This window comes from Lichenostomus cassidix, chromosome 14, assembly GCF_008360975.1.
Source record: "Lichenostomus cassidix isolate B80296 chromosome 14, HeHo_3.0, whole genome shotgun sequence".
Taxonomy (NCBI): Eukaryota; Metazoa; Chordata; class Aves; order Passeriformes; family Meliphagidae; genus Lichenostomus; species Lichenostomus cassidix.
The window spans coordinates 8,744,826-8,770,056 of NC_139495.1; the positions used below are offsets into that span (position 1 = coordinate 8,744,826).

The window sequence follows — 25,231 nt, forward strand, 5'->3', positions numbered from 1 at the left end:
CCTGGGGACTCTGCGCTCCTCCATGGCTCCAACAGCCAGCTGGCAGAGCGCCACAGGATGGCTCAGCTCGGAAGGGAGCACAGGGATCCCACCTCCCTGCCCCTGAAGAACCTCCAGCGAGGGAGACTCCACAGCCTCCCTGGACACTCTGTGCAGTGCTCGCTCACTCACAGTGAAGTTTTTCCTCACGTTCAGGTGGAACCTCCTAACCATCAGTTCTGCCCATTGCCTCCTGTCCCATTGCTGGCCCGGGGAGCAGGGCCCGCTGCATGCCCTGAGCCCTCCCTGCAGACACTTGTACACATGAATGTCACGGCTTCACCCCTGCAGTTGCTGAGGAGTTTCCGTGCGTTTTATCCGTGTTTTATCCGTGTTTTGTCCGTGTTTTATCCGTGTTTATCCGCCCCTCACGCCGCCCGGCCCGCCTGAACGCGCCGCTTTAAAGGAGGCGGGCGGGGGGCGTTACGACAGCCGGCTTTGCGGCAGCGCGCTGTTTTGCGGCGCGCGGCGGCGCCTGACGGCAGAAGGAGCGGAGCGGGAGGACAACAAAGGGCCGGCGGGCCGCGGCGGCGGCGGGCGCGGGGCGGCGGGGCGGCGCAGGTGAGGCGGGCAGGGGCACGGGGCACGGCCGGGCTCCCCACAGCGAGGGGCTGCCGCGGCAGCGAAGGACCGGCCCCGCGTGGCACGGCCCGTCCCGGGGCCGGAGGTGCGGCGGCCTCGGCCCGCGGCGGGCGGAGCTGGCAGCGCTGTGGGCCGGTGGGCTGGCGGAGGGGAGGATCGGGCTGGAAGAGCCTCGGGCGCCTCGGGACACTGAGGGCAAAGCGAGGGCAGGTGCGGTTAATGTAGCGCTTGTTCTTCTGAGTTACCGTTTCAATTCCGAAATTAACCGATGCTATAGACACATTCAAAAGTAACGTTGTAGTTGGAGTTGTAGAACTTGATGAACTTGATACTGTATACAGCATAATTGTCGCATACCTAGGATTCGCGTGAATAAATATTTCTGTTAAGAAACAACAACACAACCTTCTTTTGAGGTTAAAAACAATGCAGAGGTGATTGTAGCGCTATGTAATGTGTTCTATGGTTATTGTGTTTGATGTTAAATACAGAAAAACCTGAAGGAGTGTAATCTAATGAATGCAGCATGCAGTTGGAGGGTAAGAAGATTTCATAGTTCTGGTACTGTGTGACTGAACCTTAGGTTCCTTTGCTGTTCTGTGGTTCTGTAAAGCTAAATTGATGTGCAGTGGGGTAGCTTGAGGGTTAGCAGAAGTATTTGTAAATTATTTTAGTAATTTGAAGCTCTGTTTAAATGCTAAATACTGAGTAGTTAATATAGGTGTGTTATGTATAGGTTTTCTTAGCCAGCAGAAAAACAATGGATAAATAGCTCAATTCTTTCAGCTGAGTTCAGTTGCACCTGTTGTGTATTCACCGTTGAGCTGTTCCTGCCTCCTGGCTTCTCTTTGTGGGAGAGTGCACTGGAAGTTTGAGGGTGCTCTTTCATGTGTGACTCCAATTAACACCGTGGACTTCAAGGTGTTTCCCTCAGATTGGTTCTTCTGTGCTGCAGGTCATGAGGAGTGTTCCTGTATTACAAAGGATAGTCAAGGCCTTGGCCATAGGCATAATTAAATTTAACATAAATAATGCAGGCTCACTCATGGGGCAGTAGTGGAATTCTTAAGACCACCATGGTTTTTCTGTCTTGCCTTAAAGGTTGTTTAAACCATGCTCTTTCTTTTTCCCTTAGCAGGTGGGAAGAATGAAAGGAAGGGGGGATGAAAGGATGTTGAACCTTTGTGTTTGGATGTATGATGGAAGGAAACAGGACGGAGAACCTCTGCAATAGATCGTTGGGATGGCTTCAGAGACAAGAGAATGATGCTAAGCCATGGCTCTGGAAACTTTCTAATTGCTTTTCTGCTGCTGAGAAGGCTTTGCCTTGTAGTGCGAAAACGGTAATTTCTGCTTTCCCTAAGAGCATAGCTGGGCTCCCAGTGCAGAGGGGGTGGGTGGCTGACTCCAGGGGCATTTCTGACTAAAGGGGAAGTGGGGAGGGAAGGAGGAGCAGGCAGCAGTTACCAGGGTAAGTACAAAATCTGCTGGGGATTTAAGGCCTTCAGCTGTGTTTATAGCATTTACACCAGCACTGGTGAGAGCAGGCAGGTTGCTTTGCTTGTCAGGCTTTACTCTCCACAGCTGGTTGTTTAAAAGGTGTGTAAGGAGCTTCTAGAAAGCTCTGCCAAGTTATTGCTGAAGAGTAGAGTAGGGAGGTCATCTTTATGCTTCCAGTTTTTTATCTGTTTGGTTTGGAGGCAAATTTAGTTTTCTGAATTTTTATTATATAGTAGTTGCAGCAATTGTGGATACTGCTCTTCAGAAGTGTCTTACTTTTTCCTTGTTTCCATTTCTTTAAATATTCATGTTTCTGTAGTGTATATAATTCTATGCATTTAAGATGCAGAGGGCTAAGGATTAGAAGGAATAGTACAGCACAATTAGGTACAATTGTGTACAGCACAATTGAGCAAGTGAACTCCAATGGTTAAGTAATACTCATTTATGTGCATTCAATCTGACTTTAAATAAAAGACATGGGGGGAAATGGATGAGCACATTGCTGTTTTCATGTGTTGGGGGCTAGGAAAGGAGCTGCCATAAAATCTGGAATTTAATACATAAATCAGTGCCAGGCAGGTTTTTGGCAGAGTTTATCTTCATGAGATGTAGCATCAAGTAGAGAGGAATGTTTTTCAAGTTGAGTAGTCAATTATTCATTAAAGGGTAGTAGGAAATGCATTAAATTCAACTGGGAAAATAAAAGTTGCTCAAAAGTTTTGGAGGAGTACTCTGTGTAGGTTACCTCTACTGACCTTGACTGTTCTCTTCTTCTAACTTTGCTTGGTTTTCACTGCTGGCACTTAAAAAAACCCTGTCTTTCTGTCTATGCCTTTGTCTGTGTACATCTTGATATCTTAATTCAGAGTAGACAAAACCCACTTAGTTGTTGTGAAACTTTAGCCTTCTTTGCCCTCTACTATATTACCTGCTTGATGTCATTTTTTTTCAAATCTAAATCTTTTAATACATTGCTGTCAGAATTTTAACACAAATTTAAAATCTTTATTCAAACTAAAATGTTCACTTACCTATCTGCAAATTGTGAAGCTTTTTTGTGTCACATCTGTCTGTTTGTTCTTACAAGAAATAAGGATCTCAGCTTAACAGTTCTCTGCTTTCCACATTCTGTTTTATAGACTCATTGCTATTTGGTTTCTAGCTTTTTGGGTTTCTTGCTTCCAAAATTCACTGATACCAGTATACCTAAGGCTGGCACATGTAACTGGCATGGTTCTCTTGATATTTTGCATGTTGAGTCAGTAAGGTAATAACAGTCATAAAGATAGCACTTTAAAAAGTAAAATTTTAGTAGTCTAAAAGCGCATACTTTTTACCCTGTAAAATGGTTGTTTTATTCATGTAACTGGGCTTTCATTTTCCAGAGAGATTACATGGAGAACAAGAAAGCTACTGTAGAATTGAAGGATGCTTCATCTCCTCATGCTGGCTCTAAATTGTTTCCAGCAGTGCCGCTTCCCGATGTTCATCCTCTCCAGCAACAGCAATTACAGCTTTCCCCTGGCCCCAAAGTAAGCTGCTGTGCTCATGGCTCTGACTCTTCTTGTACTCCACAAATGCATTGTGGTGGTGGTGGTGGTGGGAACCTGATTCACCCTGGCACAATATTAGACTCAAAAAGCACTGGGACGATAACTTGTCAAGTAGGGTCAGGATTTGCTTATCAGTCCGCATCTTCACTGAAGAACCCTCCAGCTAGAAGCAATTTGGCAGGAATTTCCAGTGAGTTCTCTGGCATGTGCGTAGAAAACAGTGTATCTTCCTGTCAGCATCTGGCCTGTTGTGGAAAGCTCCATTTCCAGCCCTGTCATGGTAACGTGCACAAACTGCATCAGTTCCCAGCCCTGCAGAGCTGCCCATCCTCTGGCTATTTCCCCTGTCCCGAGTTCCCTGGTGGGGCCGCAGGGCACTTGGATGAGCACATTGCACAGTCGGAGCTGACGTCACGCGTGTGCGCCAACCCTCTGCACCTAAACGTGGCACCTCCCGTGTGTCTGAAGGGCTCTCACTACTGCAGTGACTGCTTGAGCAAGGTTTGTACACCCCACTTTTCTCATTCCTTACTGGGCTGTAGGGTTGGTGTTGAAACTGTGTGACTTGAACAAAACGCCAGCTTCTGTGGCTGCAGCTCGCATCGCCCTAGTTGGTGATGCGCTGTCCAAATGTACCAGACAGCTTTTCTGAAGCTGATTCTTTTCTGAGGTAACATTCAGTGTAGTAGGAAGACAAAAGAGCTATCATGATGTTCAGTCTAGAGGGGATCTATAATATACTCAAGTGGAGTTTTAACTTCTTTCAAATCCAGTCATCTCTTCTTTACAGCTCCAATTGAACTGTTCCATAGTAGGGACTCTGAGAAAAGGCTAACAGCAGTTAAGATGTACCCTTGGGCAGCTGATCAATAAAGAGCCATTTGTAAGTCAGGTGATCTGTCTTGTGCTACAGGGATATTCTAGTCTTGGTTTGGTTTGATAGGTCTTAGTTCAGTCTTCCCAAATTTGTAATTTATACTCTAGTACCAATTTAGTAAAATGTAGAATTCGTTAGAGCTGTGTTTGAATATTACTAGGAATTTCTATTGAAATAACATATTTGACTTTGCAAGATGTTACTTAAACTGTAAGCTTAAGTTTTCCATATAAAAGTGAAATGCCATTTTAATTAACTAAATGGTGAATTCATTATATTTGGAATTATCATCATACCTTGTACTCTTAATGTGCATGTTTTACATGTAAGGCCTCTTTGTTTAAGAATATATATTAGTACTACTTAAAGATGGCATGTCTTGATATGTTGAGTTTAGTAGAATCTTTCATTTGGGCATCTAAAGCTGAGTATGCTGGAATAGAAGGATAGAAGCTTCCTTCATGCAGTAATACTGTTGTTAATTAGCTCTGTAGAGTACCTCTGAACTTGCACTTGTTGCAGAAAGGAAACTGAGTGTTTCTGGCATGGAATAGCATGTGTTAGTGTTGTATACTAAATGAACATGTATTCTGAAAAATTGTCCCAACAGCCAACCAGAAACAGCCTAGTTGATGCTGCTAAAATCTGGCCAAATATTCCTCCTCCAAGTGCGCAGACTGCGCCTGTTCCTATCCCAATCTGTAATGGCTGTGGAACCAAAGGAACAGGAAATGAGAAGAGTTTGATACTGGCAAGCAGCCTTGGCAAATCACCACAGAAATATGGTAAACTACAGTTTTTTGAAACTTCATATTAGTGTATGTTATTCTTTTAAATACTGTTGCACAGCAAGAGTTCTCTTAAATTGCACTTTTATCTGGAAATGTCTATAAAGTCATAGACTAAACAGTAAAAAAAAATACCTTGTCTCTGTTTTGAAAATTCGTGACTTGGTTTTACATGTTTTGACTACGTAGTTAACTTACTGTATTGTTTGCATAGAGTTTTGAAAGTAAAACTGAACTTACATTCCTGAGTGTGTTTATAAGGCTTCCCATATGCAAAGATTACAGTATGCTAAGTTCAGCATTTTCAGTATTTGGAGATAAAAATGAGCTGTGTTCTTACATCTGCACAGGGTCCCCAGAAGTTGCAATAACAGGCCAGGTTCTGGAAAATTTGCCCCCCATTGGAGTCTTCTGGGATATTGAAAACTGCTCAGTTCCCACTGGCCGTTCCGCTATAGCAGTTGTGCAGAGGATTCGTGAGAAGTTTTTTAAAGGTCACCGAGAGGCAGAATTCATCTGTGTGTGTGACATTAGTAAAGAAAATAAAGAAGTTATTCAGGAGCTAAACAACTGCCAGGTATCCAAACAGCACCAGCTTGGTGTTCTTGCTTGAGAATTTGTGTACTTTGAGTGTGCCAATAGTGATTCACATTCATTCAAGCTTTGTTTTCTTCTGTGGGTTTAGTGCACCTTTAGTGTATGGGTGGTGTCTCTAATGCTAATTTTTATTTTCTTGCTGTGATATTTTTTAAAACTGAATCTGCGTTTCATTATCTGTAGATTACTGGTTTAGCTTTAGTTTTAGTGTTCACAAGAGGGTTTTTATCTCAGCCAGTAAAATCTGGTGGAGGTTTTGTTCTTCAAATTTCTGACTCAGTGATTAACCAAAAGAACTATGATTCTGTGAATTTTTTTTTCTTGCTTTGTTGGTGATTACTGTGCTGATTGGTAAGGACACTTGTAGATTAGTGGTATTGATTGGGGCACCTTTAACACTGCTTTTTTTTTTTTTCATTGATAACTTCTGCTCCTTGGGTTGTTTTTTTTTTTTTAGCTCTTTGTGCTAGTTTCTGTCAGAAATTTCCTTTCCACCCTCTAAATTGCAGATACGATGATGGTTTAACAGTTTTAATATTTTTGAGGTGTATAAATTGTTATCCTTAACACAAAATAGAAGTCACCCCAAAGACTTTGAACAGCTGGGGTTGAAGTTTATTGCTCACAGAATAGTTTTTGACACCTATGTGTTCTGTTTCATGCATATGTGCATTGATTTACCTAAATAAAAAGTGCATGCTAGAGCTTGTTTCAGGTTTTTTAAAAAATTCAGTAGAAAGAAGCACAGTTCACATTGAACCTTTTCTTCACAGTGTATCTATGTATTCCCACAGGTGACCGTTGCACACATCAATGCTACAGCCAAGAATGCTGCTGATGACAAGCTCAGACAGAGTCTGAGGAGGTTTGCTGATACACACACTGCACCTGCCACTGTGGTTCTTGTGTCAAGTAAGTGTTTGTGGTACTCAGTTACAGTGCTAGCTTCAGTTCCTCTCTTCCATAGTATTTTTGCATATGATGCTATTTTGATTTTCAGGGGTGGTGTTTAGAACCAGCTTTAACTGAACTGCTGAAGAATTCTTAATGTCAGTGGCAGCAAAGGAAAAGTAAGGGGGACAGTAAGATGAGAACTTGGCTCAGTTCAGTCACTGTTATGATTTGATGCCTTTTTGAGAGTCAGTAGGTATGTGTGTGACTACTGTCTAAAGTTAGCTTCAGCAGGAAGCTCATAAATTAAAACTCATGGAGTTGTATTTATGGTTTGAGCAAAATGTATTTGTTTTTATTTCTCGTAGCAGCATATTATACAGTTAAATCTGCAATCCACTCAACTGTTGAATTGCCATGGGTTTGTTTCTCCCTAAAGTTAAGCAAATGCTTGCTATAGAAATGTCCAGTACCAATCCAATCTCCTGCTGATGAATTGCTGCAAGCTGCTGTTAAAAGGAAGCCCTTGTCTTGAGACTGAATGTAAACTGCTGATTTAAATTATGTCTGTTGGGAAGCCTTGTAGCTGTTGGTGCTTTTTCAGTGGAAATTTTCAATGAGAAATAGAACTTGCTGAGTAAGGTTTGTGAGTTTGTTTCTTTAATCAGATTTTTTAGCTTTTTCAAGTGTTTCCTTGTCTATTTTATTTTTTTCCCCTCCAGCGGATGTAAACTTTGCTTTGGAGCTGAGTGACCTGAGACATCGACATGGTTTCCGAATAATTTTGGTGCATAAAAACCAAGCTTCAGAAGCTCTCTTACATCATGCTCATGAGCTTATTTGTTTTGAAGAATTTATTTCAGATTTGCCACCAAGGTTACCACTGAAAATGCCGGTAAAGTTTTTACTTCTTGATGCAACAGACATTGCCAAGTGTCAAATTCCAGTTTTTTTGTAATTTAGGAAGAGAGGAGGCTGAAATCACTTATGTTAGTTATGATGGGGGATGATGTCTGCTGTGTATTTGGCCACTGTCTGTATTTTGGTTAGTACCCTGGGAATGTTTCCTTTCTGCTTTAAGGCAGAAAGAATGAGGTAATAAAATGAGAAAGTAGTTAACTGAAAAGTGAAATAGCAGAGTGTCATTTTACCAGTAAATATCTTACCAGATAATGTATCTTACATTTTTCTTTTCCTTGCACAAAGTTTGGGTAAGCACTTAGCTGTGCATTAAGACATCTTAGTGATGCTTTAAGTTTTGAGTGATTGTGTCTTTTCTTGGGTTTTTGTGTCCCATGGTGATTTACTCTGAATATGTTGTGTTGTCTTGGTTCAGCATTCATGACTCATTCTTGGAAATAACCATACTGTAACCTATATGTTCTATACATGCATGTGAAAACATAAATCAGGATGTTAACAATGGTGTTTTCTCATCTGGAGAGTTGATCCAAGTATTGATCAGGGACTCTATTCTAACTTTAAGTTATGTTGGAGATGGCAGTTTGAGGATCTACCTTGGCATGAGAGTTTTCCAAACAAATTGAGTGCTGCAAAAGCAATGACTTGGTGATGGGATGGAGGTGGTGGGAGGGAGGGCATGGTCACCAGAACCAGTGTTAAAACTGCTGGTTTTGAACTAGAGGGTGTTCTGACATAACCGAACTGCGATCTTCCTCTCTTTTAACAGGCTTGCCATACGCTGTTATATGTCTATAATCTGCCAACAAACAGAGACAGCAAAAGCATCAGTAATCGCCTGAGGCGTTTGTCAGACAACTGTGGAGGGAAGGTGCTGAGCATTTCTGGAAGCAGTGCAATTCTCCGCTTCCTAAACCAGGAAAGTGCGGAACGGGCTCGGAAGCGAATGGAAAATGAAGATGTTTTTGGTAACAGGATTGTAGTGTCTTTTACTCCCAAAAACAAAGAACTTAATGAAACAAAAAGCTCCAGCTTTGTGGGAACTGAGAAGGTCAAGTCTCCCAAAAAAGTTAACAAGAACATGAAGCTGTGCCTTCTCAACAAAGACTCAAACGATCAGTCTGCTGGTACCAAAGGCTCTGCTGGGAGAGGATTCCAGATTCATGGATCTATCATCAAACCCACAAATGTCAAAAGTTTACAGGTATTGTTGTTTGTTTGTATTCTTGCTTTTCCTTGTGTTGTAAAGATTACACCTACTACAGCTTTAACTTGTCAGTTCTATTAAATTGTTAGCTGTAATGTGCGGTGACATTCCTGAAGGAGAGCTGCATTCATCTGCTTGAAGAGCAGACAAATAATTTGAGGGTGGTTGTTGTTGTTCTGCCTCCTTGCCAGATTTTTCTATATTTGGGAATACTGCTGGTACTTGCTCTTGAATTCTAGCACTTTTGACTTTTGCACTGGTGATGAGTAACATCTAGAGTAATCCATTTTGCCAGTTTTAAGGAGAAGTAGTGTTAGATCTACAGTGTAGCAAAACATTTCAGCTAATTGACAGTCTTTCGTCTTCTGCCACAGAAAATCAAAAACTCCCTGTTATGGAATACCAGTGAAAATGCTATTAAAGCAAAAATTGTCAGTCATCTAGTCTTCTATCAAGAGGAAAGCCTCTGGCAAGGGATGTTTGGTGCTTTTATGCTGACCTTTTATCTGTTTCATATAGGAGCTGTGCCGCCTTGAATCAAAGAACATCACTAGAAATACTGAAAACCAGCAAGAACGTTTAAGAGAACAAATTCCTTCTCCTCAGAGTAACTCTAATGCAGCAATTTCTGTGTCTCTGGCAACCAAAAAAATTGGAACAGGAGAATCATCCTCCAAAAATAGTCAGAAGTATGTTTAAAAATAAAAATGTCTGTTAGTTTATGGGGTTTTTAATGTAAATTCTGCAACATAATGTTTTTTCTTTTTCTTGTATGTATTTGCAAATAGAAAAGAAACCTCTGCTTCCAGAAGCATTACCAATTCCCCTGTAGATAAAAAAGATAAAGATGAAACTGTATTTCAGGTCAGCTATCCCTCTGCTTTCAGTAAGTTGACGGCCTCAAGACAACTCAGTCCTTTACTCATGTCTCAGAGCTGCTGGTCATCTCGGTAAGTGTCTGTTTTGGGAGGGGAAGTGAGACTTCACCAATATATGCATTGATTATTCACAGCTGATTTGGTTGTGCTGGAATTTGTTTTGCCTGCATATGTGTACTGGGAAGATCCCTTCTAGGTGCTGTATTTGTGCCCTTGACCTGTGTCTGTTACCTGATTTTGAGATGCATATATCGGAACTGTGCAGTTACTTCAGCTCATGAATGTTTTTATTTTATCCAGGAGTATGTCTCCCAACCTTTCAAATAGATCATCTCCACTCACCTTTAATGTAGTGAATCATACCAGTGGTACAGACTGCCCTGATCCTTTTGCAAATGGTGCAGACATTCAGATCAGCAACATAGATTACAGATTGTCCAGAAAAGAGTTGCAGCAAAATTTACAGGAAATCTTCTCTAGACATGGCAAGGTAAAAGCTCAAATTATTTTATTAAATCTGCTTTATTAAATACTCCCTGTTGATGTATTTAGGGGCATATTTGAAGTCTAGCTTCAGGTGAGCATAAATAGAAAGCCATTGGAGCAGGACTTCTAAACCTTGTTAAAAGGATGGAATGTGGGGGTTTTTTTGGGTTTTTTTTCCTTTAAAAAGACCAGATAACCACTTGTACTAGGATTTTCATTTGTGTGTGGTCTTCACAGATCTGGTATTCTGAAGTTTGGTATGTAAAATTCTTCCTAAGTGGCTCATTGGTATGTAGGGATGAGACTTAAGCTTTAACAGGATAACCTTTTTAAGCTGTAAAGCTGAATTCCTAATGTCAGCTTAAAAATCACAGTAAAAACTGTTTTGAATCAGAAGTGATCAAAAGCAGGGGAAGTGTGCATTGGTAAAAAGCAATTATGGGAGGTGAGGTCAGTGGTCCTGTTTCTGTCTTATCTGTGGATGACATTTTTCTGGCGTAACCTCTACATGGGAAGGTGATGCTTGTGTTAATGAAATACCATGGGCTTGCCTTAGTCCAGGATCACTGCTGTTGTTTGCATTGCCTTGATGGCTGTGGTTCATCATACTCCCTTACTTTGTGTTGTATTTGGCTGTTGGCCAGATCAAGACTGTGCTCTAGTGGTGACTTGCCTTAGGTTAATAATTTGGTGTAAATGTATAAGGTGTTTTCTTCTTCTCAGGTAAAAGGTGTGGAGCTCAGTCCTCACACAGACTACCAGCTGAAAGCTATGGTTCAGATGGAAAATCTGCAAGAAGCTATCAGTGCTGTCAACAGTCTGCACAGATACAAAATTGGCAGTAAGAGGATCCAGGTCTCATTAGCAACAGGAGCTGCTAGTAAATCACTCTCCCTACTTAGGTAATAAGCCCTTTGGCATCTTCTTAATTGTCCTAGCTTGTATTAGTAGCTGAGAGATGATTTAAAATACTGATTAAAGGGATAATAGGGAAGCAAAGGAAAATCTGTTGTATGACCTGATGAATGTGTTAAATACAACTAGGCTGGTTTTCAGTTTAGCATTTCTATGCTGTTTAAGTTTTATCTGCAGAGACTAGATCTCTGTTTGAGGGGTTAATAGCTGCACTACTGTTCTTGTGTAGTACTGATATACCTTTAACTTTAGCTGAATTAAGATTACGCTGGGCATATTTATTTCTTCTTTCTTGCAAGAAAGTGTGAAGGAATTTCCTTTTTGAGGGTGGGTATACAGTTGGCCATCAGGGAAATACCAACAGCATTTTATTTTCTACATGCAGTATGATACAACTTAGAGTGCTGATGATAGTGAGAATACAAGTATTTTTTTCTCTTACTGAAACAAACCTTAGGAAGAACAACCTTAGGATAAAGGTTGTCATTATTTATTCACAAAATGAAACTTGCGTTTGCACTGTTTTCTACAATTATGTACTACTTGCCAATGTATAATTTGCAACTTTGTTTCACTTTTGACTGTTCGAAGTTTCTAATGTAATGACCAGGCTGGTAACTTTTAATGCTGCAGCTTTGATGTTGCATTTTATAGATGCTCAGATCTTACCACCACCGATGCAAGATGCAACTCCTTTAGAGACATGAATTAGCAGAGATGTTACTATTTGCACTCCCTGCTCTAAAATGACAACTTTTATAGTGCTGGAATGGAAGGGAATGCAATTTGACCTGTTCTATTTATAGTTCATAAACTGCATTTGTAAATATCTCCCTAATTTAGGCTGGAGTCTAATAACACCAGATTAATTTTGTGCTAATGCTGCAAAACTTCTCTTGCAGCTCAGAAGCAATGTCCATTCTGCAGGATGCACCTGCTTGTTGCTTGCCTGTGTTCAAATTCACAGAAATCTATGAAAAAAAGTGAGTTCCCACTTGTTTCCCCTCCAGTGCTTCTAGAAAGAATCTGATCATATATGTTGTTAGCAGTGATTTATGGAGTAGTAGAATGGAAAATTAAGAATTTTTGTTGTCAGGAGTTGCAGCATATTTTGTAACTGGAGGCAATGATGGCAAAACTGGCCTTTTTTTAGAGGGTTCTTCTTTCAGTATTTTAATTGTTCTGCATTGTTATGAATGGGTCAGTTACCTTTACATTTTGCATAGAATCATTTTTAGCATATTCCTGTTTATTAAACAAAAAAGGCAGATTACAGCATTGCCTTACCTGTGTGTACAAAGTGTATTTATTTCCCTCTTTCTCTTCTAGATTTGGCCGTAAGTTAGTTGTCTCAGACTTGTATAAACTCACAGACACCGTGGCCATCCGTGACCAGGGGAGTGGGAGGCTTGTGTGCCTCCTGCCCAGCAGCCAAGCCAGGCAGAGTCCCTTGGGATCTTCACAGTCACATGATGGCTCATCAGCAAACTGTAGTCCAATAATATTTGAAGAGTTGGAATATCACGAGCCTGTTTGTAAGCAGCATTGCCTGAATAAAGACTTTATGTAAGCTGTGAATAAAATACTATAAATCTTACAAAATATTTGAACAGCATTTATCGTGTACAGGTATATTTAAGTTGAGGTGTATATTCTCATAGTGTGCTCTAGTCACTGTTCATATGTTTATAAGAATATGTCAGGCAAAAGATAGTGAGATGGGCAGTGACTTTTCTAAGGAGTTCCTCCTGGGTTGGTGTGTCCAGGTAAGATGATTGTATTCTAGCACAGCTGCCAGGGTTGAACACCTCTTTAATGGAAGCTGGAAGGTAGCCTGCATTCCTCTGGTTATCTAGGAAGGTTATATATACTAGAGGTTTCTATTACCTGAATTTTGTTACATAATTGTAGCTGATCATTCTTCTTTGTCCTCCAGCTTCATTTAGTAAGTGATTCATAGTGAGTTGAAGGTTTCCTGAAGCCATGTATTAAGTTTTTTGTTTAATTCAACAGCTGCCAGGTTGTGCTGCTAGAGCAGTTATTAGGTGTTCATTGTTAACTGCCTAGTATGTGCTGCTAAAATTTAATTTGAATGTTTTAATAGGTAATAGAAATAGTCTTCTAAATGTTACTTCTGGAAATCTGCTGTATTAGTTTTGGGGAGAAAAGATGATGAAGATTGCTTGTGACTGTACATATTCTGCTACTGCTGACAATAGCACTATTATGTGCATACAGTATAATGTTTATTATCTCCATGAGCACTGATGTACTATGTTAAAGCTATGTGTAGAGTAAGCATAGAAACTTGAACCTCTTGTTTTTGCAGTGAACATGAATTTGATCCAGATTCTTACAGAATTCCTTTTGTGGTTTTGTCTCTGAAGACATTTGCTCCCCAAGTTCACAGTCTTCTACAGACACATGAGGGTACTGTGCCTTTACTAAGGTAAAGTATTTTAAATTATCTTTTTAGTAAGGCCTGATAGGTTGAAGACTTAAAACTTTATGGAAATTACCTGTTGTTGTATATCATCTCAGTTCTTATATAAAATTATATCCTTTATAGCAAATGAATGTACTTATGAAGTGATCACTTTTAAAATTGTTAAGCAAAAACAGTACACTTACTTAAAACAGGCATTTTATGAGGATTTCTGTAATGTGTCAGTAAGTTGTTGAACTCTCTTGGTCATGAAGTGTCTCAAAATAATGGTATTTTTAGGACAATTGTTACAACTGAATTTTAGTGTATAATGGAAGCTTTCTTTTCTTCCCAAGTTTTCCTGATTGTTACATGTCAGAGTTCAATGATCTTGAAATGGTGCCAGAAGGCCAGGGTGGTGTTCCTTTAGAACATCTGATTACCTGTGTTCCTGGAGTTAACATTGCCACTGCCCAAAATGGCATTAAAGTCATCAAATGGATCCATAACAAACCACCACCTCCTACTGCAGGTAAATGCTCCTGCTTAAAACCTTTTCTCTAAACTCATTTTTTTTATGCTAAAAAATTAACATGTATAATTGTTAAACTTTTATAACAAACTCTCAGCTTGAATGCTTATACTTCTTATTTCTTCCTATGTAATAGCTTCTATCCATAAGTAAAGTGCAGTGTTTAGTGGAAGAATATTCATGAAAGGTTCAGGTATATTGTTTGTTTGTAGATCCTTGGCTACTGCGTTCCAAGAGCCCTGTAGGTAACCCGCAGCTCATTCAGTTCAGTCGAGAAGTGATAGATCTGCTCAAAAGCCAACCATCCTGCATCATCCCTGTCAGCAAATTCATCCCAACCTACCACCACCACTTTGCAAAGCAATGCCGAGTGTCTGACTATGGCTATTCCAGATTGATGGAGCTGCTGGAAGCAGTGCCTCATGTACTGCAGGTGAGTGATGTGGTACTGGCCATTTTGACCTGCAGCCATCTGAATTACTCATTGTGGTTGTAGAATAGGTGCCAGGCAGTTACCTAGTACACCTTGAAAAGTGATGGTTCACTGAACCTTAGTAGGTGTGTTTGGTTTTGAGCTGCTTTTTCTGTGCCCACCCTCTCAAAGCAGCTTCCGGGGAAATTAGCTCTTTGTATAAGTCTCAGGAATATAGTTTGAAACTGCTTTTAACCTATAGCTGGTGCTTGGGTAAAAGTTTTTAATTGTGCTGTGTATTGTAAGAACACTGCAAATGCTGAGTGCTCAGGAGTTGGGCTGAGATGTGTAGCCCGTGGCTTGAAAGGATATCTGTGAGAAATAAATCATGTGCCCTTATTTACAAAACCATTGTGGTCACATTAACTTGCAACTTGGAACAGCTTGTAGAATTTTTAAATAACCAATACAAATGTGCAGAAGTTGCAATAGCACTCATGGGTGAAGCATTTAATTAAGTGAGGGGATATTTCTTAGTACAGAAAGTGGGTGCCTTCATGAGGCTGCCATTCCAAACACTGCCTCTATTATATTCTGTATTTCTAGCCTACCTATATTAACACAGGTTTTTAAAAATCTTTTACTGAGGATTCTGGATGTGAGTGACCAAATCCAATTTTGTTTCAGATCCTTGGCATGGGTTCCAAACGCTTGTTAACTCTCACACACAGAGCTCAAGTGAAGCGCTTTACTCAAGATTTACTGAAGCTGCTCAAATCCCAGGCCAGTAAGCAGGTTATTGTGAGGGAATTCTTGCAGGCTTATCACTGGTAAGTTATCCTTAATGAAACAAGAACAACTGTGCAGGGCATGTCTTTTAATGGTGATTTTAATACCTAGAGCAAGGGGAGTCAGCACTTAAAATCTTAATACAAAACTATGGCAACTGTATTGCCTTTTCATTGGGATGTGAAAGTTCACACTTCAATGAAAACAAAAATTAAAAGCTGTCTGCCATATTTTACTCCTTCCTTTAGTACTTTAGGTTCATTTAACTTCATTGGGGTTGGAAATAGGTTATTGTGTTTCATTAGTTCTCTTTGAACTTTAACTCTTTAACTGTTGGATTTAAGCAAGTAGGTCATGACACATTAACATAAACAGTAAAGGGAAGGCTTTCTTCAGAAGGAAAAGTAAAATGAACAGATTAACTGTCAGAAGTCGCTTTTACTACTTTAACTGGATCTAACAATAGCAAAAATGAGTAATACCTGACTGGAACATTCTGTTCTAGCATGATAAAAACAGCTTGGTTTGTTGTTTACTTTTTTTAAGAACCAAGATGGGTGCTTTTTTTAATATGAAAATAGGAAATAATAGTTAATGTGCTTCAAACAAACTATGGCATCTTAGAGGTACCTGTGAGCTACCTTGGGATATGTGCTGTTGTACATCATGTGCCAGCAGCTCCTTCTTGGGAGTGCCCTCTTCTGTTCCCACTCTTGGCAAAAATACATTATTAGTATTTCTGAATTTACTTAATGTAGAGTCAGCACTGGCCCCTTGTTGAATAAGAGCGTTTGTGTTTTTGCTTCTGAGAGAATTTGGTTGGAGGGGTGGGAAGACTAAAATACATTTTAGTGTATTACATAGTATTGGGAAGCTTCATACATTGTTTTCCAGAATGGTCTCTGCCTTCTCTCGATCTATTCTTGTTTAAAAGACTGTATGGCTGTAACTATTAAACAAATACAGACTATCAGAAGTGTAGCCAGCTGGAGCTGTTATACACAGCACAATTACATTTTTCCAAAAGCACTTAACTACCACACAGCTCCTTGTGACACTGATTGTTCATATGACAGTAGATCTTACTTCTCCGGTTAGAATGGATTTCTAGGTTTCCCCTTTGTTTCCCAGGCTAGTATTATTGCCAATATCAGAATTATCCTTACATTTTTTAGGACTTGAGGCTTACTTTCTCAGCTCTCAAAAAAATATAGCTTTTGCCTACACAGTGTGCATGAAGACTTATACTGCATACAACTTTTTTTAAATTTTCAGGTGTTTCTCTAAGGATTGGGATGTTACTGAGTATGGAGTGTGTGAACTGGCTGACATTATATCAGAAATTCCAGATACAACCATCTGTTTGTCACAGCAAGACAATGAAATGGTAATTTGTATTCCCAAAAGAGGTATGTCCATGAAACTTTCTTGTACTGTTTCTAAATAGATTGTTCTTTGACTATGCTAAAGCTTTACTAACTTAAATGTGTAGGAGTGACCTAAATTTTTTTATAATTGTGTTTCTGCCTTTACAATTAAGTTGCTAAGTTCTAGCAAATCAAGAATGCAATTCTCTGAACACTTAAAATAGAACAGACAGGACAACAGGTGGCAAAAATCATAAAATATTACTACTTCTGCATGTAGTTGTGCTTTCTGCAGAATGATTAGAGTTGATTGTTTCCATGCAGATAAAAACCCCAACATATTTGGCTACTTAAAACCTTCTAAAGTGCTGATCACCTGACTTCTTTTGACTTCTAAACATGTAAGACTAGTAAAGGTCTCAGTGGTAGAAGAAAATAGAGACTTGGCATGATAATGTGATTGGGCTGAAAACCAGGTCCACTGTGGGTTTTTTTTATTGTATTCTGTTGCATTTTATAATTGTGTTGGCTCTTGCTTTTAATTTTTTTTTTTTAACTTTAGAACGTACCCAGGAGGAAATTGAAAGAACCAAGCAGTTTTCCAAGGAGGTGGTGGATCTACTACGGCACCAGCCCCATTTTCGAATGCCCTTCAATAAATTTATTCCTTGTTACCACCACCACTTCGGGCGGCAGTGCAAACTCGCTTACTATGGGTTTACAAAACTACTTGAACTCTTTGAAGCCATACCAGATGTCTTACTTGTAAGTTCTAAACTGGACTAAACTATTTTTCTGGAATGTAGACAGTTATTTCAGCAGGGATTATATTTCTCATAAACTTGACTATGAGTTATAAACTGTAATGTTTTGACAACTGTATATAACAAAATGTTTCATTAATGCTATTTTGGTAAAATGGGCCATGGTTTTGAGCACATTCAGGAGGCTGTTTGGTAACAAATTCAAACAAAATTCTGTGCCTCAAAATTACCGCTGTTTCATTAAAGTTGTGTTCAATTTGCTTTACGAAAGTTAACTATTTGCCTTCTTGTTTTGTTGTGTTTTGGAAGTTCCTTGGTTTTGCTTGCTGTTACAAACAGCTTGTGAGGGGGCTCAGCCCTGGTGCATAGCAAATGCCTGCCTGCAGGCACTGACTTTCAGCTGCAGATTACACTTTGCTGAAGTGATTGATGGAGTCTGCATGAACAAACTGTCACTTCTGTCCTGTAGGTACTGGAATGTGGGGAGGAGAAGATTCTCACCCTGACAGAGGTGGAGCAGGTGAAGGCAGTGGCTGCCCAGTTTGTGAAGCTGCTGCGGGCACAGAAGGACAATTCCCTGCTGCTGGCAGATCTGCTGCCTGAGTACAGCAAAACCTTCGGCTACTCCCTGCGCCTGCACGACTTCGATGTCAGCTCCCTGCCAGCCCTCATGCAGAAACTCTGCCACGTTGTAAAGGTAGCCTTTTGTCTCTGTTAGCCCTCAGGAAGGTGTGTGAGGCTGTGTTAAGGAGTTTTCTGTCTCATATGACATAGCTCACTATATGTAATGAAATGTTGTTTCTGGAGTACAGCATGAAGTCAGGATGGGGAAATTCCAAATGGGTATTGAATGTAATTTCTCTATTTTTACAACGTTCTTTGTTCTTCTGTACCTTTCAGCTTTCTCTGGGAGTACTCATGTTTATTTAGTGAATAATAAATAAAAGATTTTATTATCCTAACAAATTGTTTTTCCTCCCACCTGACTTCTAACTAAAAAACAATTTTCTGGTAACTGTAGTAGTTGTCAGTGTCTTAATGCTTTCCGTTTGGTTTTTTTTTTTTCTTTTGAGCTATGGCTCATGACTTTGTCTCTGAATATAGATACATAAATGGTCTTTTATGCTAGTGGAAAAGAGAGATTGCAATAACAGGGATGTGGGCACATTGGTTTAGTTGCTCCAGTTTTGTTAACTTAGCAGCTGGTGTTAGGCTGGAGCTCAGTCAGGTCCAACTGGCTTGTAACAAAGAGTAAAGTCATACCTACCAGGGTGCAGAAACTGCTGTACAACTGTACAGATCTTATTACATGGAAATATTTACTTTAAATATATAAGCTGCTGGATTCTGTGTGCTTTTGAGTAAGGGAATGTCAATATGGTTGTGCTCAAACAAACCCCAGCCATACATCTTATTTATAAATCAGTCTCTTCTGTGTCCCTAACTTACTTCCCAATTTTTCTAGGTGGTTGACACAGAATCTGGCAAGCAAATTCAGCTGATAAATAGAAAATCTCTGCGGACTCTGACTGCCCAGTTGCTGGTCTTGCTTATGTCCTGGGATGGAACATCCTTTCCCTCTGTTGAACAGCTTAAGCAACATTATGAAACAGTCCATGGTACTTCACTTAATCCCTGTGAATATGGATTTATGACCTTGACTGAGCTCCTGAAGAGTCTGCCTTACTTGGTTGAGGTATGTAAGCTCTTGGCGTTCTGATATTTGAAAAGGCATTGTGTCCATAGGCTATGGAAGTATGTTCTCTAATGCTTTCTTTTTCTTTTTCTGATAGGTTTTTACCAATGGTGCAGCAGAAGAATACGTCAAGCTTACAAATCTGTATATGTTTGCAAAGAATGTGAGGTCCCTACTTCACACCTACCATTATCAGCAAATTTTTCTTCACGAGTTCCCAGTAGCATACAGCAAATACACAGGAGAAGTGCTGCAGCCTAAAGCATATGGATGCAATAATTTAGAGGAGCTCTTGGGAGCCATTCCACAGGTGGGAAGAATATTCAGTTTTGCACAATTACATTGAGATTTCTGCATGGATTAAAAGTAGTTACACAGCCACAGTTTTCAGTTAATTGGGGTGAATTACTGAAATAATTACCTTCTCCAAGGAAACTTATGCTACTTGTATTTTTAATAAGCTTCTTAGAAATCTAGGAAAGAAAAATAAAACAGTACATGCTTTGGTCAAATTTTGCTTAAGAACTGTTCCTAGTAGGGCCATAAACATCCCTGGCATCTCTGAGTGAGACAATTGATTTTCTGTCTGTGTGAATGAATGGTTGTACACTACTGAACCTTCATTTTGATCCAAGTGCATTATTGGGTTTGGGAGTGAAGAATTCTGGGACCTTGTCAGAAATGCCATGTTCTTGTCATCCACATAAGTGCTCTAGGATAATTCTGTGACCTAGTTTGTGGCTATAATATTTCCTTTAAGTCAGTCTTTCTGAAGAGTGACAAGATGGAATTTTCCAGCTCCATGTTTAAACATTTTGTTTCACTGACATGTATTTAGTATACTTTCTGGCACTATAGTTTGCCTTTGGTATGAATTACTTTTTGAGCCTTGGGTAGTGTAGCACAAATTAATGTGATTTAGTCTACAGTTAGAAATAATGTCAGTGCAAAGTTGGATGAAAGGCAGTGAGCAAATGCTTTTGAGCTTAGCACATGCTGATGTTCAATTCTGCTTTCTTCTCAATAGGTGGTCTGGATTAAAGGACATGGCCATAAGAGAATTGTAGTCCTGAAGAATGATATGAAAAGTAAGCCATTTCAGTATTGAGCAGGATCTTAGTTGGTTTTTTTTTTCTCTTTTAAGAGGCAACTGAGTTAACTAAGCAAATTAATTTGCCTTTTTGTAGCTCGTTTTAGCTCACCTAGTTTTCCCCCTGCTGATCATGTAGATGATCATGGAAATCAACTTGCTGACAATAATGGACATATTATGGAGACCCAAGGATCCACTTCATCAATGGAACTAAATCTAGGAAGGCCTAGCAATGGTAATGCAAAATGGATTTATATAAGAAATTTATTATCTTAGGGGAAATAAGCAGAGTAATTCAAGCAGCATGAGAAAAGGTGAGTTAGTAAGTCTGAACTTGTGCAAATGCACATTATGGCTTGAAAGGTTGTTGAACTTCTGTGAGTTTGTAGTTAGGCTTGTGTTCTGAGCTGCCAGTGTATAGATGTGTATATATAGCTGCTGGGCACTGCTTCCCATGGATTTGGTGGAAATTTAAGTCTGTAGGCTTAAAGCTGATGAGAAATGGTGGTCAGCAGCTTCTGCTAGAAATGTGTCCTGTATTCTGAAGAGAATTTAGTTAGATGCTCTTGATGCAGCAAATGAATCTGAGGTTAATTAGCATTAATTAAATTAGCTTGGTATTAGTATTTCAAATACTGCATAGTTCTTAAATCCTCTGATTTGCATCTGGAGATTTTACATTTACCAGCTCTGAAACAGTGACACCTTCACAGCTTACAGATACTCTGAAAGGTGTTCCCTTATTTTTGTAGTTTCCAATCAAACAGAGCAAGAACTCCTTTGCCTCACAAACACATCTCCTGTTGACCTTCTGTGTGAGCCAGTACCTTCCTGCCTGCCATCCCCCCAGCTGAGACCTGATCCCGTGGTTCTTGAGTCTGCAGACCTCATCCAGTTTGAGGAACGCCCTGCACCCCTCCCAGGTAAGAGTTTACCTGCCTGTGTTGCTTCAAATCAGGTTGATGAGTCCTTTCTAAGTATTTTACTGTTTAATATCAAAGAAATACTCCTTTTTACAAGAACAGAGCATCAGTAAGTTGAGTTGTCTTGTTTATTTTAGAGATAATGATTTTAACAGAAGAAGAAAAACAAAGAATTGTTACCACAGCCCAAGAAAAGCTGATCTCTGGTTCTGTGGTGTCTGACACCACAGAGAATGCTTCAGTGCCTCCCTGTCAATCCTCTGAAACCCAAGTAAACAAAGAAGCAACGGACAGCCCAGCCAAAAAGCAACACAAAAACAAGGTCAAATTGGCAGCAAACTTCTCACTTGCACCTGTAACCAAGCTTTAACTCTTTCTTTTTAGTGTGAAAGACAAATACCTATGGACTGTGCACAAAGTAAAGCTGTTTGCTGGCCCACGTGTATTTTAATGAAAAACCTAGAGGAATTAATTTGTATTTAATGTATTCTGTGAAAATTTTGTTCCTTTTACACTGAACACAGCTGTTAGCAGAGCAGATTTTTTTCTATTATTTTGAAAAAAAATCTGGCATTTGTTAAATTATTCTTAAATTTTACAGTTTTTCATAAACGTGTTCAGTAAAAGCAAAATATTAACTCAACAGAAATGGAACAGATTTTATTTTCTTTAAGCCTTGTTGGTGATGTAATCATACATGTAGCATATTGTATTCTATAGGCTGTTGCTTACTGGTATTGTTTCAGACAGTATTAATGAAATGCATGATTTGTCTTTCAAAAGCCTGTTGAGAAATTTTAACTCGCTGACCTGAAGTGACAAGAGTGAGGGGAGCTGATTGTCCTCCAGAGGGGAAACTTGTTCTCTGACCTTTCAGATGACTTGTAACTGCATTGGAAATTCTTGTCCAAGGATGTCTGTAGAAGATTATGGGGTCTTGTGTAAAACCTGTTTTAAATGTTTTTTTGCCGTAGCTTTCAGTTCCATTTAGGAGCTTTTCTAGGACACTGAGGCTTTAAGCTTCCCTCTTACATTTAGTTTCAGTCTGGCATGGGTTTGGTTAAGGAAAAGACTGTCTTGATGTCATGAGTTTAAGATACAGACACACACATTTTCATTGTGTCTAGAATGAAGTTAGGAAGATTCTGATATTTCTGAAATATGCATTTAATGCATAAATTACAGATAATGGAGCAGGTGTTATTAAAAGGGTTTGTGATGGAAGGGATTGATGCTATTTCCACCTGTAAGGAAAGTTCTAGCTACATGTGGAAATGCTAAGGTTGTTGTGCTTAACCTTGTTTTCTATTTTTAAGCATGTTCAGTAAATGGGAAGCTCGTTCTTTGGTGTGCTGTCTTTTAGCTGTGTCTGTTTTTATTCTAAGATTTACTCCTAGTGTTGGAAGCTTTTTGAATTTGTGGTATCTTGTGTTGGCTTTTGCAAGGGCCAGCTTTGGGAGAGAGGTGAAGTCAGTGGATGACCTTAACTCTAGTTAGCAGAACTGTCCAGTGTGTGAGACTTTATACCCATTCTGGGTAACCATGGCATTTACAATGGGTTGTATTTGCCAGGCAGCAAATCAATTGCTTGTAGTATTGAAAGAACCTATACTAGAAGTTTTCCACTGGCCAACTGAATATTTTTTTAGATGGATTCTATTGTAATATGCAAGAGATGGAGCACAGGCTCTAATTTTTCAGCCAGCAGCAGGAAATGCCACTGAAAAATGGCTATAGACAGAATTTTACTAGTCAGATTTTGTTATAAAATCTTTTATATTTAGGCAAGTATTACCAGTAGTGAGTTTATAGCCATTGCAAGTGCAAAGAAACACTGGGAAGTTTTTCTGAGCATTATGGCACAGTATTTTGAGTCCATAGTAAACTCTACAGACATACTGCTATAGAAAGAAATTTAAAAGTAAGCTTTCTGGGAATATTTTTAATGAGTTAAATGCAAGAAGATCTGCTTTCACCTTAACTTTGATAAGGTTGACAGTGATCAGTCTAGATCTTTCTTTCAGAAGAGCATGCACTGGAGAAAAGACCAGCTTGAAATTGTACTTTCCTGAATGCAGTTACAAGTCATTTGGTGTACTAAAGAAAACCAGGTTTTTGCTTCAGAGGAAAATGTGGTATTTATCCAAGTAAGTGTGGTGGTTATACCACATATGGAGGTCAGCATATCTTATCTGGATTCATGTGTGATTCTGCTGAAATTGCTGTTTGAAAGTAATAGAATAATACTTTTGAGAAGTTGTGTTCATAGTGTAACAAAATAGCTAATTGAATTGCAATATATTTTTTTATCCAAAGGGTTAAATGAATGATGTGACTTACAGATTTAAAAGCATTGCAACCATGAAATTCTTTAATTTAGCAAATAAATGTACTACTTCAGATTCATGTTTGTTTAAAAGAAAAAAAATGTCACTGAAGCCCTCAATTTATGCACTATTTTTTTTCTTGGAATGGGAGAGAGAAGAAGGACTTCTTTTCTTAGCTGTCTACTTTGTTTGGACACTTTCTTTTGTGGCTCAAGTGCTGTTTTGTGTGTTGGGACCAAACAGTTGTCAATAAAATTTTCAAGCAAGCATAACTCTTGTCCTTGTCTGAAAAAAGAAACCAAAAATTCCCAACCTACCCTAGAGTACTTAACTTGCTGTGTTATATTAAATGTAATTATTGAGACAGAACAGAGAGCTAAAATTCAGGGTTTAGTGAAGACCAAAGAAACACAGTAAATTCTGGAGAATGAGGCTTTTCCCAATTTTTGCAATTGAGCTGTTTGCAGTGTCTCCTACTGCTCTTCCTACAACATAATGTTTAGGGTTTATTTTTAAAAGAAACTCTACTATTTATCAGCATGAAGAGAAAAATTGAGAAAGGAGTGTAAATTCAGCAGTTGGATGTCATTTGTTCCTTCTTAGGGTGTCTCCCTTTGAGATGTTAAAATAGTTGCAAAAAATATCATGTGAACATTCAAAAGTGATTTGTTAACTTTATTAGTTATAATAGCTTTGTTTTCCAGCTTGCTGAAGATGGTAATTATCCAGGAACTACAAATCTGGCAAATTTCTTTCACTGGAGTGTTTTGAAATTCAGAATCTTAACAAAATTTAAAAAGGCAACTAAACCAAACTGTTTTGTCATCTCACAGCTTCATGGACAAAAGCAAAGAGCTGGATGAGCTGCTCTTGATTTGCTTTTTCTTTTATTTTGAGGGGGTTGGTTTGTTTTTTGGCTTTTGTTTTGTGACATCTTCTCTTAACAGTTAAGTGGAGTCTGCTGGAGTCAATGTCAGGCTGGCTGCGGATAAGCAATCCCTTGCCCTTACAGAGTACTTGTTCAGTAAACAATTTTAAAGTAACTACCTAAAAACTCTCTATAAACAGTGTAATAAATACGCCTCTTGAAAATAGTGAACATCCCTCTTTGAAAGGAGGAACAGGCAGTTTATGAAAACTTCTTAGAGCAGCACCACAAACCCTATAATCAGCACTCTGTAATTCCATTTTTCAGTAGTTGTGAATGTTTTTAAGTAAATGAATGTGTAAAATCCCTCATAGCACCTGGTGTGTGATTACCTTCAAAAGATGAGTTTGATTTTAAATGCTGCTTTGGTATTGTGCTGCAAACATTCCTGCTTCTTTCATTCTCATGTTATGTTAAGCCATCTGTTTTAAGTTAGTGAAAAAGTAATGATAGAAATAACTTCCATTTTTTTCTAAAATTAATATGCCTTGTTTTGCCTGCCATAATGTAATAGGACAGACTATTTGCATGATGAGCTATGGTTTAACTCCTATTAATAGCATTTTTCTAGCAAACATTATTTTTAATGCAGTATTCCTTCTTGTATGACTATTTTTGTGTTTAGTTTTACTTAAGTGGATAAGGATTGAAAGTCCTAATTCACGTGGTTATTAAAGTGGTTTGTAGTGCTATATATTTGCTACAGAAAGTAGATTGATCTGAATAGAGAATCTCTTT

At 39.1% G+C, this 25,231-nt stretch overlaps 1 protein-coding gene across 3 annotated transcripts; it reads left to right on the forward strand.

The window, feature by feature from the left end:
• The first annotated feature begins 516 nt into the window (after positions 1 to 516).
• MARF1 (meiosis regulator and mRNA stability factor 1) lies at positions 517 to 23,837 on the forward strand. 3 transcript variants are annotated; one of them, XM_085074796.1, is made up of 28 exons: positions 517 to 600; positions 1,757 to 1,964; positions 3,510 to 3,656; positions 3,981 to 4,178; positions 5,165 to 5,339; positions 5,693 to 5,919; positions 6,734 to 6,851; positions 7,553 to 7,725; positions 8,521 to 8,955; positions 9,478 to 9,647; positions 9,747 to 9,908; positions 10,137 to 10,326; positions 11,046 to 11,224; positions 12,140 to 12,220; positions 12,567 to 12,803; positions 13,567 to 13,686; positions 14,019 to 14,194; positions 14,407 to 14,627; positions 15,294 to 15,436; positions 16,671 to 16,804; positions 17,325 to 17,527; positions 17,996 to 18,223; positions 18,992 to 19,222; positions 19,320 to 19,532; positions 20,250 to 20,310; positions 20,410 to 20,550; positions 21,068 to 21,238; positions 21,376 to 23,837. In XM_085074796.1, the coding sequence occupies exons 2-28, from the start codon at positions 1,818 to 1,820 to the stop codon at positions 21,606 to 21,608; spliced, it is 4,914 nt and encodes a 1,637-aa protein (XP_084930922.1). In that variant the 5' UTR covers positions 517 to 600; positions 1,757 to 1,817; the 3' UTR covers positions 21,609 to 23,837. The 3 variants fall into 3 exon arrangements, with proteins under 3 accessions (XP_084930922.1, XP_084930920.1, XP_084930921.1); XM_085074794.1 differs by having other exon boundaries at positions 3,510 to 4,178; XM_085074795.1 differs by having other exon boundaries at positions 579 to 600; positions 1,760 to 1,964; positions 3,510 to 4,178.
• Positions 23,838 to 25,231: the final 1,394 nt, after the last annotated feature.

Bases quoted from the DNA above. Each gene is read 5' to 3' on its own strand.
- MARF1 (XM_085074794.1), top strand. From the start codon at position 1,818: ATGATGGAAGGAAACAGGACGGAGAACCTCTGCAATAGATCGTTGGGA. The intron at 8,956-9,477 runs GTATTGTTGTTT...TGTTTCATATAG, and splicing joins CAAATGTCAAAAGTTTACAG to GAGCTGTGCCGCCTTGAATC. The intron at 14,195-14,406 runs GTAAATGCTCCT...GTTTGTTTGTAG, and splicing joins ACCACCACCTCCTACTGCAG to ATCCTTGGCTACTGCGTTCC.